The sequence below is a fragment of the Anoplopoma fimbria genome, chromosome 17 (assembly GCF_027596085.1).
Source record: "Anoplopoma fimbria isolate UVic2021 breed Golden Eagle Sablefish chromosome 17, Afim_UVic_2022, whole genome shotgun sequence".
NCBI classification, from domain to species: domain Eukaryota; kingdom Metazoa; phylum Chordata; class Actinopteri; order Perciformes; family Anoplopomatidae; genus Anoplopoma; species Anoplopoma fimbria.
In genome coordinates, this window is record NC_072465.1 from 25,880,012 (window position 1) to 25,895,941 (window position 15,930).

The following is a 15,930-nucleotide window of genomic DNA, read 5'->3' on the forward strand; positions in this document are numbered from 1 at the left end:
ATAAATCATTTACTGACCGTCTTAAAAGGTTGTCGGTTAACCTGTCGACTTCTAGGTTAACTGTTTCTTTGTCGGCATGAATCTCGGGTGAGTCAGTGTTTGTTTTTCCCCCCAAATTAGCAGAGATGCTAGGTAGCTATGCTAACACACTGACTGAATGTGTCGCAGTGAAACGCATGTGTTTACAAAACAACATGATGGATGTCACGTCTCCTGGTTTCTGGTTGCTTCACATGTCATTTATGACTTACAGGTGTAGTTTGGAGTTCCTGTTTATTTATTAAAAGCAGCATTTACAACCAAAGACAGTTCAAATGAAACAAAACAGACAATAAAGCAGAGTAATGATATAAAAACAGCAGTAATATCTGTTAAATATTGTCTGTTTTTATAGTCAACCTTATTGCAGAGACTACAGGTACAACAGTGAGACATGAAATGCAGTTCAGCATCATATCAAGTGCAAAAAACACAAGATTATGTACAAAATACATTGTAATATTTAAAATCTACAGTACCAGTCAAAAGTTTGGACACACCTTCTCATTCAATGGTTTTTCTTTATTTTTATTTTTTTCTACATTGTAGATTAATATTGAAGACATCCAAACTATGAAGGAACACATATGGAATTATGTGGTAAACAAACAAATGCTCAACAAACCAGAATATGTTTTATATTTTAGATTCTTCAAAGTAGTTGAATGAGAAGGTGTGTCCCAACTTTTGACTGGTACTGTATATATATAAAATGCAGAACAGATGGGGTTAGACACAACACACTTCATGGTCCCCCATAGGAAGATTCTACTTGGACTCAAATGCTGCACACATATGACGCATGCAATATTGTCTTATCAACATAGCTGCCTTCATAGTAGTAATAAGATAAACAAAGCAACATGTAGATTACACACATTACACATTATGCACATATTACACAATTAGATAAACATACATTAAAGTCTGCCACAATTTCGATTTGATTCAGTTCAGGCCTTCAATTGATATGAGATGATATTGTATGTCCAATAATACTATCACTTACATAATTCACAAAAAGCAAGTAGAATATGATATTACAATATTTAATCCTGGGTGAGTAGGAAGGAGGTGTGCTTTGACGGTAATGGTGACAGAAGGGAATTTTAAAAGTACAAATTAAATAAAAGAATCCTCCACCCCCTTAAAATGTCCCTGCACACCTGAATATGTGACAGATACTTTTAAGGAAAGCACAATTTGAATAAAAATTTAAAAAACACCCACACACCTTCTCACTTACTGCTGGAATGTTTATTAAATTACGGAGTTTGTGTCATTTATCTGAGGAAGGTTGAACAGACTGAGACTTTGTTAATTAACAAATATTACAGCTGTTAAAAGACTGAAATCTGTGACATTCTAGTTAATGCTTAGTTCAGCTTTAACTCCGCTCTTACTTACATTCTTGTCTGTTTGCTTTACTTCATCAGTTTCCCACAAGAGGAAATTATTTTTGCATCATGAAATAATTAAAACACAATGAAAATACAAGAAAGTTAAAAAACATGATTAGTATTTACAACTGTCAGTCTGCTTACTACTTTTATGTTATTGTATTTCCCCTGTTTGTAAACAGAGACGGCCTGCTGTTTGAACTTGAAAATGGAAAACCCAAGTTGATTTTACTCAGTCGTGGTGAGAACTTCCTGCTCTTATGATCTTTAGTTGTCCAGTGAAACCCGCTCACTCACTGATAAAACTGATCTTTGCAGACATTATAAGTTGATCAGTTCTTTATTCAACAGAAACTGAATAAGTGACAATTTGATAATGGTTTAGACTTTAGTGGGCTGTTTTATGTTAAACTGTATTTCAGTTGCACACAGTGGACACCTTATTTTGAAATTTGAAATGTTTAGTTTTGCTTATTGTTTCAATAACATTGCTTTGATATGAGTTAAATTCTGCTATTGTTAAAATAGCTTTTATTCAAGTAGGATTATTTGTTTTTCTATTTTATCCACTTTTCCACAACTGTGAAAAAATAAACACATTTAAATGGTTGGTATGCACGTTCAGGCTTGAGTTGACCCACAGAGGTATTAGTGAATATAAATATATATATGTGTGTGTCTGTCTGTCTGTCTGTCTGTCTGTAATATTCATGGTTCCTTACTGTTACGTCTTTCTTCCTCTGCAGGCGTTGAGAAGAATCCAGCAAAGGTAGGACTCATCCTCACAGTCTTTCACATAAAAGCACCTGGGTGTCTACATACTTTTGACCCCAAAAGAAAGTATAGAGCACAAGTTTATGTTTACAATTAACAATAATGCTGGAAGGACAAAAAATATAATTTCCTGGTGGTCTCCTCTGATTTGATTAAACTTTATCTCAGCAGCCGTCCTTCAGATCCAGAGCGGCTAACGTCCTGAGCTCCAGGCAGCCGTCCTGTGTGGAGGAGGCGCAGGGAGAGGAGCGTCCGGCCCGGCAGCAGCATGCGGGGAGGCACAGAGAAACCAAGAGCAAGGCAGGAGGAGCAGCCGCCTCCTTCACCTCCAACACCAACACCACCGGGGGGAGGAGCTCCACTCTGACATCATCCAAGACAAATGAACATCACAAAGGAGTAAGCGTCAAAGCTGTGGCCAAGGTGAGTGTCACGCTGCGTGCCGCTTTCTTTGCTCTGCTCTTGACAGCGTATTTTCATCCCCGCCTCTGTCTGTGTGTTTTCTTCTGCAGGTGAAGTCAGACAGACACAAACACGGCACTGAAGTCAACTCACTGAGGAGTGACGGGAAAACAAGACAGCCTCAGAACAGAGGGACACGAGCCGCTGGAAAGGAGGGACGAATAAGCTCGCTGGCCAATGGGGACGCAGGACCGAAGGACAGCGTGGTGTGTCTGACCAATGAGCAGCTACAGAAGATCCTCAACACAGTCCAGACCTCCAGTATTGGTCAAGACCCAGTAGAGGACCACGGGACTCATGGGAGTGGTAGTGATGGTTGTGTTGACAAAGCTGGCTCCTCAATGAATGGAGGAGGAGGAGGAGATACGAAGGAGGAAGATAGAGGAGGAGGAACTGATACCAGTGGAAGATCACAGGATAAAGACAACAGGTGAGGAGCAACCCATGAAGAAGACATTAAAATGTCTATTTACCTGATAAATGTACAGCAAAACTTCAATTTCCAGTCAGCAAGGTCAAGCGTTTTTTTAGAAGTCTGTATTCTAAAAAAATGTTGGTTAAAATCAGAATGTTGTTGCTGTCGTTTAGGTTGTCTGGATGTCCGTTCAGCTGGCTGGAGGAGCGACAGTCAGAAAGCAGAGCGGCCATCGATGCCAAGAAGGCTCTGTGGAGGAGAGAACTCGGTAAACACACAAAAAACACTTTAATACTCCAGTATTCACAACAATTATAGTGACAAACCCACAGAGACTTAAAGCCAACTTTACAAAGTTTTAGAGTATTTTTTATCTCCTAGTTTTAATGTAACTGCACGAAAGATATTTTTTTAAATCTCCTTGCTCTCTCTTTGTTTTTAAGTGGGTGGTACTCAGTGAGGAAAAGGTGATGTCACATACTTCATGCACCAAACAGGATTAAGCAAAATTTGAGTAAGAATCAAATCACAGTTGCTGGGTAATACTTATTTAGTTACAGTTATCAAATATTTAAGATAAATACTTTGATGATTCTTTGATTTGAGGCCTGGTTTCCAAACTCTCCAAACCAAAACATGCTTAAAAGTATATATTGCTGGGCAATAAAGAGAAAATCAAATATCAATATATTTTTGAACAAAAAACCTCAATAACGATATATCAACAATCCTGTACGGTTCACTATAAATGCTTTTACAAATTATTACCCGATTACATTTTTTGATAAGCTAACTTGGTAAGTTTAGAAAATGACACTTTACTGTAATTATTCTTTTAAAACCAGGGAAAGACAAAACTAAGACTTTATCTAGTCTCATATCACAATATAGACATAATATCCATATATTGCTCAGCAATACTTAAAAGGTCATAAAGGTAATCCATTACACAACCTTAACTTACTCTAAATATATAATTCCACACAAAATTCCCCACTCTCTCTGGTGAGAATGAGTCACAACCTTATACAATTGATGATTAAAAAAATATGATGATTCTGACCAATTAAATTCAATTTTTTTGTGTTTGTTAGATGAGCAACTGGCGTTGAAGCAGCAGCAGCAGCAGCAGTTCGGCTCCTGGCAGACTCCAGGTACGTCACATATTTCACCTTCTATCTCTAGAGTTTCTCTTTGTTGGTTGTTTTCATTACTGTGGGAAAAATAACACATTTGTTTATTTATAAAACAGGTTATATTTAATGAAGAACATGAACATGAAGAACTATCAAAAGTCTGTTTTCCCCTCTAGCAGTCGTATGTGGGTAAAACAAAAGTGTGACATTTCTGGAGGATGTGTTGAATATTTATAAAATAAACAAAATATGTTGACATGTTCAGTTAAATATATCAGGTTTGTCATTTTAACTAAAGATTGGAAACCAAAACAGTGACACATGTCATGATGTACAGCGTTTGGTTTATATGTTTTCATCTGGACGAGACCAGAGCCAATGTTGAGAAAGATTAAAAACGCATTTACTTTCATTATATATTTCACAATCTTTGTCTTTGTGTGTGTTTTAGGGTGAGGAGGACGCAGAGAGTGTGTTCTCAGTTCAGAGCTCCTTCAGCCACAGAGATCAGCATGCAGCCATCAGATCCAGCCTCAGACTGGGGGTAAATCTGACCTTTGAACTTAAAGATCTTTGTCCCACTGAGCAGCATCTTTGAGCTGGACGGGAAATTAGACTGCAAAGCATTAACAACAAACACATGACATAAATACACACATGCCTTAGAGCTCAATTGTTATCTGAAAACTATTAAAACACAATGATAAAAACATCTGTGTTTCTCTGTAGGAGGTCACCCCGATGGAGGAGGTGCTGAGTGTGGAGAGGAGAGAGGAGCAGAGGAGACGCTGGCTGGAGGAGCTGGACCAGCAGAGAGAGGAGACCAGTGAACGCAGGAGACGAGAGAAACTGCTGCAGAGCCAGGTACAGTAGAGACCAGAACCAGGTACAGTAGAGACCAGAACCAGGTACAGTAGAGACCAGAACCAGGTACAGTAGAGACCAGAACCAGGTACAGTAGAGACCAGAACCAGGTACAGTAGAGACCAGAACCAGGTACAGTAGAGACCAGAGACAGGTACAGTAGAGACCAGAACCAGGTACAGTAGAGACACAGTAGAGACCAGAGACAGGTACAGTAGAGACCAGAACCAGGTACAGTAGAGACCAGAACCAGGTACAGTAGAGACCAGAGACAGGTACAGTAGAGACCAGAACCAGGTACAGTAGAGACCAGAGACAGGTACAGTAGAGACACAGTAGAGACCAGAGACAGGTACAGTAGAGACCAGAACCAGGTACAGTAGAGACCAGAACCAGGTACAGTAGAGACCAGAGACAGGTACAGTAGAGACCAGAAACAGGTAGAGACCAGAGACACAGTAGAGACCAGAACCAGGTACAGTAGAGACCAGAACCAGGTACAGTAGAGACCAGAGACAGGTACAGTAGAGACCAGAACCAGGTACAGTAGAGACACAGTAGAGACCAGAACCAGGTACAGTAGAGACCAGAACCAGGTACAGTAGAGACCAGAACCAGGTACAGTAGAGGTGTGTTTTCACTGTGTTTCTGCTTCATTACTTTTTAACGTGTCTCCTCAGACGGAAGACCACGATCTTTGGGCGAAACACTTTGACTCTCTGCAGAGGAGACCTCCAGTCCAGACCGCTGCTCCGTCAGCTCCGTCAGCTCCGTCAGCTCCTCCAGCTCCGTCCATTGGCTCTGAGCGAGGGGACTGGGAGCCCTCGTCCAGTCTGTCCCTGGTCTGGGAGGCCACGAGCAGCTGTGGAGCCGAGAGTGTGGGGGGAGCCAGCGTAGACACAACCAGCGGATACCCGGCCAGAGCCAGGTGGGAGGGAGGGGAGAGGGATGAGAGGGGGGAGGCCCCGAGTAGATGAACAGTTCTGAAAAAAAGATGTGTGGATACATGTTTGTCACAGAGCGGTGAGAGTGAACCAAAAAACAGTAAAACTGTGAGTCAGACAGACAAACAATGAGCTGAAACCAGGCGGCAAACTCAGATTCTGAAAAGTGAAGCCAATTATGAAGTGCCTTAAAACTTGCATTCTCTCTAAGAAAATGACTCTACTTCTCTCTTGATTTATTCCCTCAGTAAACATTGTAAACATGAGTTTATGGTCTCAATCTCTAGTTTCAAGTCTTCTTCAATACAGCATGATGTTCATTTAGTAAATGATGCTCCATTTAGAGTCAAATAGACAATAAAGCAGGGTATGCTTTAGGGCGGGGCTGACTGTGATTGACAGGTAGCTACAAGAGCTGTATACGGCATCTCTACCTCCCTTTTCCACAGTCCAAATATGGTCACTTCTTTTCACTAGTTGCAAAAAAACAAGATGGCTACAACCAAAATGCAGACATCGAGGCTTTAAAACTGTATTCCACAAACCAATAGCTGACGTCACAACAACTACGTCCACTTCTCATGTACGGTCTATGTCTTAAACTCACTATAAAGCTCCGTAACAACGAGGGGAGCTGAAGATCTGGATGATCAATCTCTGAAGGTTCATCACTACCAGGGACACCTTTTACATTGTCAAATTGTAATTTGGTAGATTGTTATTATAAAAATATTGATTGTAGCTGCTTTAAAAAAGGTAATAACTTTTGTTAATGAAACTTCATGACAATGTTTAGGACTTGACCTGGGACCTGAATCTGGATTTCATAGCCAAGACTTTGGATTGTTTTGTGGTTTACAAAACAGTACTTAGTCCCACTTTTGGTATTTTTCTGGTTCTGGCACAGGAATTAATCCCACATACAAAAACTCTGATTGGCTCAGATGGATTAAGGATGTGCTCAGTGAGTCGGAGGTCTGGAACCAGGCTGGACCAGGCTAATCATTAACTTGGTTAATGATTAGTGATCTTTTATCTCCTGTGTTTTTCTTCCAGCTATCTGAGAACCATGACCGCCCTGCTGGACCCCGCCCAGATAGAGGAGAGAGACAGGAGGAGGCTCAAGCAGCAGGAGCAGCAGGTAGGAGGAGGAGGAGGAGGAAGAGGAGGAAGGAACACAGTGAGGTTTTATCACATACTGAATATTTTACCATCTCCTCCCTCTCAGCGAGCGATCCAGGCCCAGGTGGAGGAGCGTCGGCTGCAGAAGAGGAGAGAGGAGGCGAGGAGGAGAGAGGAGCTGGAGGAGGAGGAGAGGAGGGTGGCGCTGGAGAGAGAGATGATGGAGAGACGGTACAAGATGGACACACAGAGGGAGAGGCAGAAGGTCAGGACACAAAGAGTACACTATACTTCTGAGTCAAAGGATTACTGTTTTCTGATATTTTGCTGTAGTTGCTACAGTGTTTGACTTCTTTGTGTATTTGCAGTCAAGCAACCAGGAGGAGCAGCCAGAGACGGGACAAGACCAAGACAACGGGAGAAAGCCGGAGACTCTGGAGACAAATGGTGAGCAGAACTCCTGAAGTAATACTGCAAAAATACTGCAATACAAATCCAAACAAGCGCACAATGATAAAACTGATCCCATCCACAATATCAGGGTTTGAAAGCTGTCAATCAAACTCTGCAGTGTTCGAAGAAGTATAAAGATCCTTTATTTAAGTAAAAGTGCCAGTACAAGAATGTAAAAATACTCCACAAGTAAATCTACTGCATAAAAATCCTACTTGCATAAAGTACAGTATTATCAGAATGTATTGACAGAATGAAAAGTAAAAGTACTTATCAAGTATGTATGTGTGACGTCATGATGACTACCTTCACTTTTTTTATACAGTTTATTGTGTTGTATTTTATAAATGTATCAAATTGTGTGGACATTTTTTTTAAAATGAACATGGTGGATTATAAACATAAAATAGAAATACTCAGGTACAGTACTTGAGGAAATCTACTTAGTTACTTTCCACCACTGGAACTCTTATTGATGACTAAACAACAACAAGGTGAGAAAGAGACCTTTAATGATCCCTCTGTTTGGTTAACAGTGAACAGGCAGAGCGAGTGTTTGGAGGAGGAGGTCAACAGTTCATCCTCCCCGTTCAAAGACACGGCTGTACAGACCGGTAACTCAACCATTACTACCACTGCTACTAATACTGTCACTGCCAATACCAGTACTACTACTGCTGCGGGAAACGGTCGTATCCACACTAAGCCGTTCCATGTGAGGATGATGTGTGTCCACTCTGGTGTTTTTGTAAATATGTCTTATACTGTTGTAGCGTTGTTTATGACTTCGTTAAAATAAAATATTGCTTATGATAAAAATTGCGGGGCACCTCTTCTGAATAGAAGAAATAAAATAAAAATATTATCAATAATTTGGTGACAAATTATCCAGTCTCAATATCTCAGGCGTAAGTCCTGATTTCAGTGACCTCATAGCTCCAACCTTTTGAATCAATATGACAGACAACGACTTGGCGATATATGGGTAATATAATGCATGTACGACAAGATTATTAATTAAAGAACAATACAGAACATGAATAAATGGATTTCAGGTAATCAGGCAATATTATATCAAATAGTGAAGGAACGTTGCAGGTCTCCTCTTTCTCCTATCTCTGCTCTATCTGGTCAATCTATATTATTATTCAGAGCTTCTATATCTCCTACAATAACTCTGGATCACAGTACGGTTGAGATGTTCCTACTTTGTGCCGAGGGGTCCGGATGCCTTTTGCGGGTCTCTGCCGTTGCTTCAGCGGTCCTGGTGGTATCAGCTCTGCCGTCGGACTCTCCGGTCCGTCGGAGGTGAAGAAGGTGAAGGTGATGGTGAAGGTGATGGTGAAGGTGATGGTTCACGGACCTGTGGCTCTCCGCTGGCTCTCTGCTGGCTCCGGGGTTCTCCCTCAGTCAGCAGGCAAAAGTCTCTGAATTCTTTGGGTCTTGCTTCAAGACGGGCGTTGGATCTGGTCCAGTGTGTGGAGAGGGATGGAGCTCTGAATAGTTCACTAACTGAGGCTACTCGCTGATATTCTCTAACTAATCTCGTTTGGCCTAAACAACAATAATTAAAGTTGATATCTCACGAGATCAACAGAGGTTCACTAAATATAAGGCTTGCTTGAAGGAATAATTCTAAGATGCTCAAAGGAGTTGGCAAAACTTCTGTTTCTAAAAATAAAATAACGGACACGTGTTGGGATCTCCGTCAGACTAAAAAACATACACCTAACATAACGAACAACGAAAAAACAAGAGGACAAGAAAAATAAGAGAGCGAACAAAGGAAGACTCCTGGTTTTATCTGTTCAGGATAGGTGTCGGGTCCCAGGGTGTGGCTTGATTTTATGGCTTTGTTTTGCCAAGGTTTCCTAGTTTGGGTGTGTTCTGGTTTGGTAGCTTAACTAATCCAACATTTTAAACAAATATCCCACATACCTTCTTCACTATGAGTTTAACAGACCTTACACACTTGTACGGATACAGAGATGGAATTTCAGTTACATACATTTGGTATACAGGATTAACAGAGGTCATGCGTGTCGGATATGTGTAATTTCCAATTGACCACTGGAGGGCAGTATGGTCACATGATGAATCCAATCTGAAATATCTGACAATGATTTGAACTCTGTTTTCCACTCCACAATTATGGGAAAAAGATGTGTCATCCTGAAATCAAATGCCCAATACTTTGATTGGGGTTATTAAAGGTTTCACAGACTTGTGCAGTATTATACAGGGATACAAGGAATAATTGCAGAGATACTAAGGGTCAGTTCCTCTTCCTTGACCCAAGTAGTTTATGATGTGACCTGGGAAGACCAAATGTTCAGTTATCAGATAGAAAAGAGAGGGGGAGGAGAGGAAGAAGGTTAATCATTGGTTCGGATTTTCCGGGCTGACTTGGTATCTTGACTTTAGATCTTCCTCTCAGCCTGCGGAGTGTCAACCCCCACGCCTTTATATCGTGGGGTTTTTTTTGGGAGTGTCTCTGCTAAAGTGTATTGAAAACTCCTCTGTAGAGATGGAATACCAGAGAGGGGGAATGAATGTCTCGGGTTGTTAGTCACTTCAGGCCTTTCCAACCTCGCTACACTGTGTTTATATACAGTCAAACTTATCATGTAACTCTTCTCATTTATGTATTTTTTATACTTTTAATTATTTTGTGAGACAACATGAAACAGTAATTTGATCACAGTTCATAAATATATTTCCATAAGTTGCTGCGTTCCCACTATGATCATTTTCTCTATTTTTCCGATTATTTTTATAAAAGCAACATCACAGAGGAACTGTACTGTTATTTAAAATGGGCAATGACAGAGAAAGTTAGAGGCAACTCTAACTCTAACTCTTAGTAACTCTAATGTCACACATCCTCTGACCTTGAACGGGCAGGTTTGTCATTTTGCAAAAGCCACATTTTTCTCAAATATACTGAAACGTCACATCTGTGTTTTAAGATTTAATTGAATGTGGATGTTGAAATTCCTTACACACCTTGTATTTGTGTGTGTGTGTGTGTAGAAGCAGCTCCCTCTCTACCACTCAGACTTCAGACTCCTGACGTCTCTGCACAGTACCAGCCTCCTCCTCCTCCTCCTCTCTCTGCTGCTCCTCCAAACATCAGGAACCAAGCGGTGAGAACAGGAAAGGAGAACGTCTGTCTGCCAGCAGCAGCAGCAGGAGGAGGTGGAGGAGGAGCAGGAGGAGCAGGAGGAGCAGGAGGAGGAGGAGGAGAAGACCCATATGAAGCGTTTGCCAGGACAGATAGGAGCAGAAAGGACAAGAGGAGGCCGGAGTGGAACACACAGAGGTAGAAACACACACAAGAATAATCAAATAAAATGTAAATGAATGATCTGGGCTCATGTTTCATTCTATGGAAGGTAAAAAAGGAGATCTAGTTCCTTATTCAAGTTTAAAAAGCCCCATTAAGAAATCCAAAATATCTCCCACAACCTCTATATTGTCTTCAAGAATTTGGACCACGCAAAAGTCAAACAACCGGTTCAGTATTTACTCTGACCCCCTTGTACCCGGTTCCTCCAGCAGTATTTACTCTGACCCACTTGTACCCGGTTCCTCCAGCAGTATTTCCTCTGACCCCCCTGTTCCTGTACCCGGTTCCTCCAGGCCCAGCCGTCGGTTCGTTCCAGCCTCGCAGCGTTACCCGGCCCCTCTGCAGAGGAACAGACAGGAGAGTCGACAGAAGAGGCAGGCCGAGCTCCTCGCTCTGCAGGAGAGGACTTGTGTGTCCAGGACCAACCCTCCTCCTCCTCCTCCTCTTCCTCCTCCTCAGCACCAGGAGCCTCGTCTCTGCTCCAACCCCACACAGACCAGAACCAGTCCCACCAGGAGGGTAGGACTGTAGACCTTCATACTGGATTCTGAAATTCTGCCTTTCTCTTAATTTGATTTAATCTAAACTTGACCACGCTCTTGAAGTCCATCATTTTGATGCAGAAACCTTTATTATTTCCGTACTTCCTGACAAACATTGAGTCGTATTGTCTGGACTTTGTGTTAATGTCTGTTATTGTTCCAGGCGGAGAATGTTTCCAGAGGACAGAGCATCTTGGCAGCCATCAACTCTGAAAGGTGAGCAGCTCCGACTGCACTTCCTGTTGAACCCCAGATCCTCTTTAAAAAATCACCAAAAGCTGACAGGAAGACTTTCAGCCTTGTTTACCTCAAAGATTATTTACATAACAATGAGTAGATGGAAACTCGGCTCTGTGTTTCCTTATTGCATATTACACTACAAAGGTCTGACATTCATTAAACTGTCACGTTTTTTCTTACATTAGGTCGTCCTACAGAGCAGTTTAAAAATGAGCTACTTTAAATAAATGTATGTGCAGCAGAGCAAGAAGTGCAGCAAAGCATGAAGAACGAGCAGCTGTAACTCCCGGAAATGCAGACAGTTAAACTTTTATTTTTTTACTGTTTGAATAAAAACCTGTCCACTCAGCAGCTCCATTGATGGTGAAGTGTTTTTACGTTTAGAGAACTCCTGTTTGATGTGTTGTGTCGTGTCGTTGTCTCCTCCAGGGGGCGCTCTCCTCCCGACCCCACTGTTGGACACAGAGTTCAGGGTCAGCAGGCTCCTCCTCCTCCTCCTCCGGAGTTCATTCCTTACGTCCGGACTGATGAAGTCTTCAACATGGATCCACTGGAGCCTGCTGACCCCCCACCGCCCCACACAGGTCAGACACACACACACACAGGTCAGAGACACACACACACACACACACACACACACACACACACACACACACACACACACACACACACACACACACACACACACACACACACACACACACACACACACACACACACACACACTGTACAAATCACTCAGGTCAGACACACACACACACACACACACACACAATAAATAAACTTTGACGGGAACTGTACAAATCACTGCTAATACCCTTAGTGAAAACTTGGATGCAAGTATTTTTCCATTGTTCTGTTTTCTACCACTACAATTAAAGCCATGACAGTGGACATTAACTATAAATATTTATATAATTGCAACAATGAGTGGATTAATCAGTTAATCGATCAACAGAAAATCTTGCTTATGCTGCTGGAAATATTAATTAGTCTATATGATTGATATAAACTATTTTAATTATCCACTTATTGTTTGTTTTTTAACAAATTTACCAAATATTCTCTAATATCATTTCTCAAATATGTTTTTTTTCTTTGTTATATGTCACAGTTAATAAAAAATCTTCAGATTCTGGACTGTTTGTCGTACAAAAAAAAGCAGAAATTTTCATTACAAAGCAAAATGTGGTCAACAATGCTGGCTGTCTCCTGCTGTTTTTTGCAACATTTAATTGATTGATTGAGAATATAATTGGTAGATTAAATTAATAATGAAATATTAGTTAGTTGCAGCGCTACAGTCACAAGTTCTAGACGCCACAAAATTGTAAGACTTTTAAAATGTTCTGTATGAACTGTGCATTCAGAATGAGTAACAAAGATGTGTTTGTTAGTTTAGTCCTTCTTCACTAATTTGCCACCGAGGGCTTTACAATCTGTACGGCACTGTTTATTATTAGACCCTCAGTTTGGAGAAGGAAAAACTCTTTAAGCACCGCAACAGAGGAGGGATTCATCTTCCTTTCACTAGATTCATACAGAAAACCCACCAGTAACAATAGTGAAATAACAATAAAAACAAACAGCATGACGTCTGCTCTATATATTAAAAGTGAACTTTTCTTTCTCCTCCTCAGAAGCTCCTCCTCAGAGCTCAGCGTCTCCTCCTGCTCCCTCACATCGGCTCCTCCACTCTGAACTGCTGCGTAACACACAGACTCACCGACAGCAGGAGATCCTCAGAGGCCTGGCCCAGCTACGGCAGGTAACACACACACACACACACACACATTGATGACATCACTGTGACATCATCAGGGTTGTTTTCTTAAGACATGACAAAGCTCCTCCTACTTTCCTTAAAACTTGCTTGTAACCAGGATTCTAATGTGCATGTAAACACAAGTGTCAGATGAACATCAGGGTTGTGTTCTTAAGACATGACAAAGCTCCTCCTACTTTCCTTAAAACTTGCTTGTAACCAGGATTCTAATGTGCATGTAAACACAAGTGTAGATGAACAATGTGTGTGTGTGTGTTTTCAGGGTTTGTTGCAGAAGCAGAGGGAGCTGGAGACGGATCTGAATCCTCTGCTGAAGCGCCATGACAACGAGCACCGGCCGCCCACGGCAACGCTCCGCAAGTGACCTCTGACCCCAGCTCCATATGTGTGTGTGTGCTGATAGTGTTTGGTAGAGCCGTCACGGAGAACATTTAAAAACAGGAGCTCGTTCAGTCGTCCATCTCTCAGACATTGAATGTTCAAAGTGCCAAAAGTCAGAGTTTACTTAGATTTTGGGAGTTTTAAAAGTGAAGCTGATTGTATCAGAGTGAATGTGAGACTTTTGATTTGGGGTCGTTTCAGGAGGCAGAAGTGATTGTTTTTCTTTCTCTTGGCAGCATCTCAGTAAATTATAGAAGCCCTGAAAAAGAAAAGAAAAAAATCAGGTGATCCATGTTTATAACGCTAATATAAATAGTTTCATCTCTTACTTTAAGATTATCTTTCCTATTTTTTTCTAAATCAGTGAAAAAGGTGGAAAACAGGTGAATTTTTGTTGTTGTTGTAATACTTATTTTGGCCACAAGAGGCTAAAGTGCACCACAACCCTGTGTTTCTAAAAAAGACTAAAATCATATTTTCTTACAGGTGATTCTAAATTATGTTATGTATTATATTAAGTTATGTAAATTAAAACTTACCTGGAAAAAACAAACGCTTTAAATCATAATCCACTTTTTTCTCCCCCACCTGTTTCAGAAATTAATTTGACCATAGAATTTTTTTTTATCTTTATAAAATCATAAAGACATTAAACTTTTACATCAGACTCAGAAAATGGATCACCAGATTGTTATTGTTTTTCTCACTTTCCTCTCTGGGCTTCCGTAGTAAATAGTCTTATATAAGACTATCTTATCTTATCTTATTGTAAGACCCTTAAATCTTAAAGAGCACTTTGCAGTTCTGTTACTTTCACTGTTGAAAACAAATGTCTGTGTGCATCTTTTGAGCACCAAGTGTGTTATTTGTTTATTTACCACAAACAATGTTACTTAGTCAGTAAAAATGTATTTTTACTGACTAATTCATTTTATTTAATTAATCTCATGGTATTTCTAAATTGTTTGAACCTGATTTTAAGTGACAGCTTCTAAGGGGAGACAAACCACTACTATTGGAGCTGGTCTGGGTTCATTTTTACGAACCATCAACTGTGATGGCAGCTAAACAGACGTCGTCATAGTAACAGGGACAAACATTTGCTTGCATCACATACCAAACTAAAGTGTGAGTTTCCGGTTAAAGACGAGGACTCGACCTTCTTTAAATCTGCTCCATCAGTTCTACCTCACATCAAGGTTATATTATGACATGTTCATCACTAACTGAATTCATTCAGGGTTTTTTAAGTAACATTTTCCATAAGAATGACACTGTACCAAACACGTATCGAGGGTAACTTTTGTTTTTTTGAAGCAGAGGAGCACAGCACTTATTTAAATCATGAATAAAATATGAATTGTTATTTTAGTTTCTTCAGCTTCCTGCTGGCCGAGGAGCTCCATGTTTCTTTATGCTTCTGTGTTGTAGAGTTTTTCTGGTTTTAATTGTATTTTTTATTTATTGAAAAATGAAATAAATAATGTCATGTGTACCTAGAACCTTTACAATCTTTATTTCTTACAATTGCACTTTTACAATTATGATTGTATTTTGGGAACTGCCTGATCCCTGAAGTTTACTGTTATAAAGCACAACTACATTAAACTGTTGAACATTTTAATCCACTTTGAGGAACACAGTTCAACTGTTAAAGCCACAGTATGTTCTTTAACTCCAGCAGCAATGAAGCATCTAGTTTATGAAGCTATTACGAACATATAAACTTATGATAATAAAAACGTTGTACTCACCTTATTAGCTGACATCAGTTTACATTGACAAAGAAATTACATAATTAATAAACATACACATTAATAAACTGTATGGTTTATATGTTGTGTCATTAGCTATGTTGCCTTAGTTCTTAAGCACCTTTTCCAAACCCACATGTTCCACACTGCTGACTTTACTGATATCCACACCAGTGTTTAATCACTTAAATCCCTCACAGGTGTTTTCAGTTTCTCTGGCTGATTAGTCCTCTGATGAGGTTGAAGGTGACAGTATCTTAGATGGGAAT

General features: G+C 40.5%; 1 protein-coding gene across 1 annotated transcript; it reads left to right on the forward strand.

Moving 5' to 3' along the window:
• The first annotated feature begins 2 nt into the window (after window positions 1–2).
• ccdc66 (coiled-coil domain containing 66) lies at window positions 3–15,322 on the forward strand. Its single transcript, XM_054617226.1, is given in 21 exon segments — window positions 3–87; window positions 1,622–1,680; window positions 2,186–2,208; window positions 2,385–2,636; window positions 2,726–3,105; window positions 3,264–3,358; window positions 4,185–4,219; window positions 4,221–4,244; window positions 4,678–4,770; window positions 4,956–5,090; window positions 5,771–6,018; window positions 7,091–7,175; window positions 7,263–7,421; window positions 7,525–7,603; window positions 8,146–8,223; window positions 10,643–10,931; window positions 11,252–11,477; window positions 11,664–11,716; window positions 12,170–12,345; window positions 13,381–13,508; window positions 13,789–15,322. Coding segments are annotated over 21 exon segments (2,730 nt in total). The 5' UTR covers window positions 3–76; the 3' UTR covers window positions 13,891–15,322.
• Window positions 15,323–15,930: the final 608 nt, after the last annotated feature.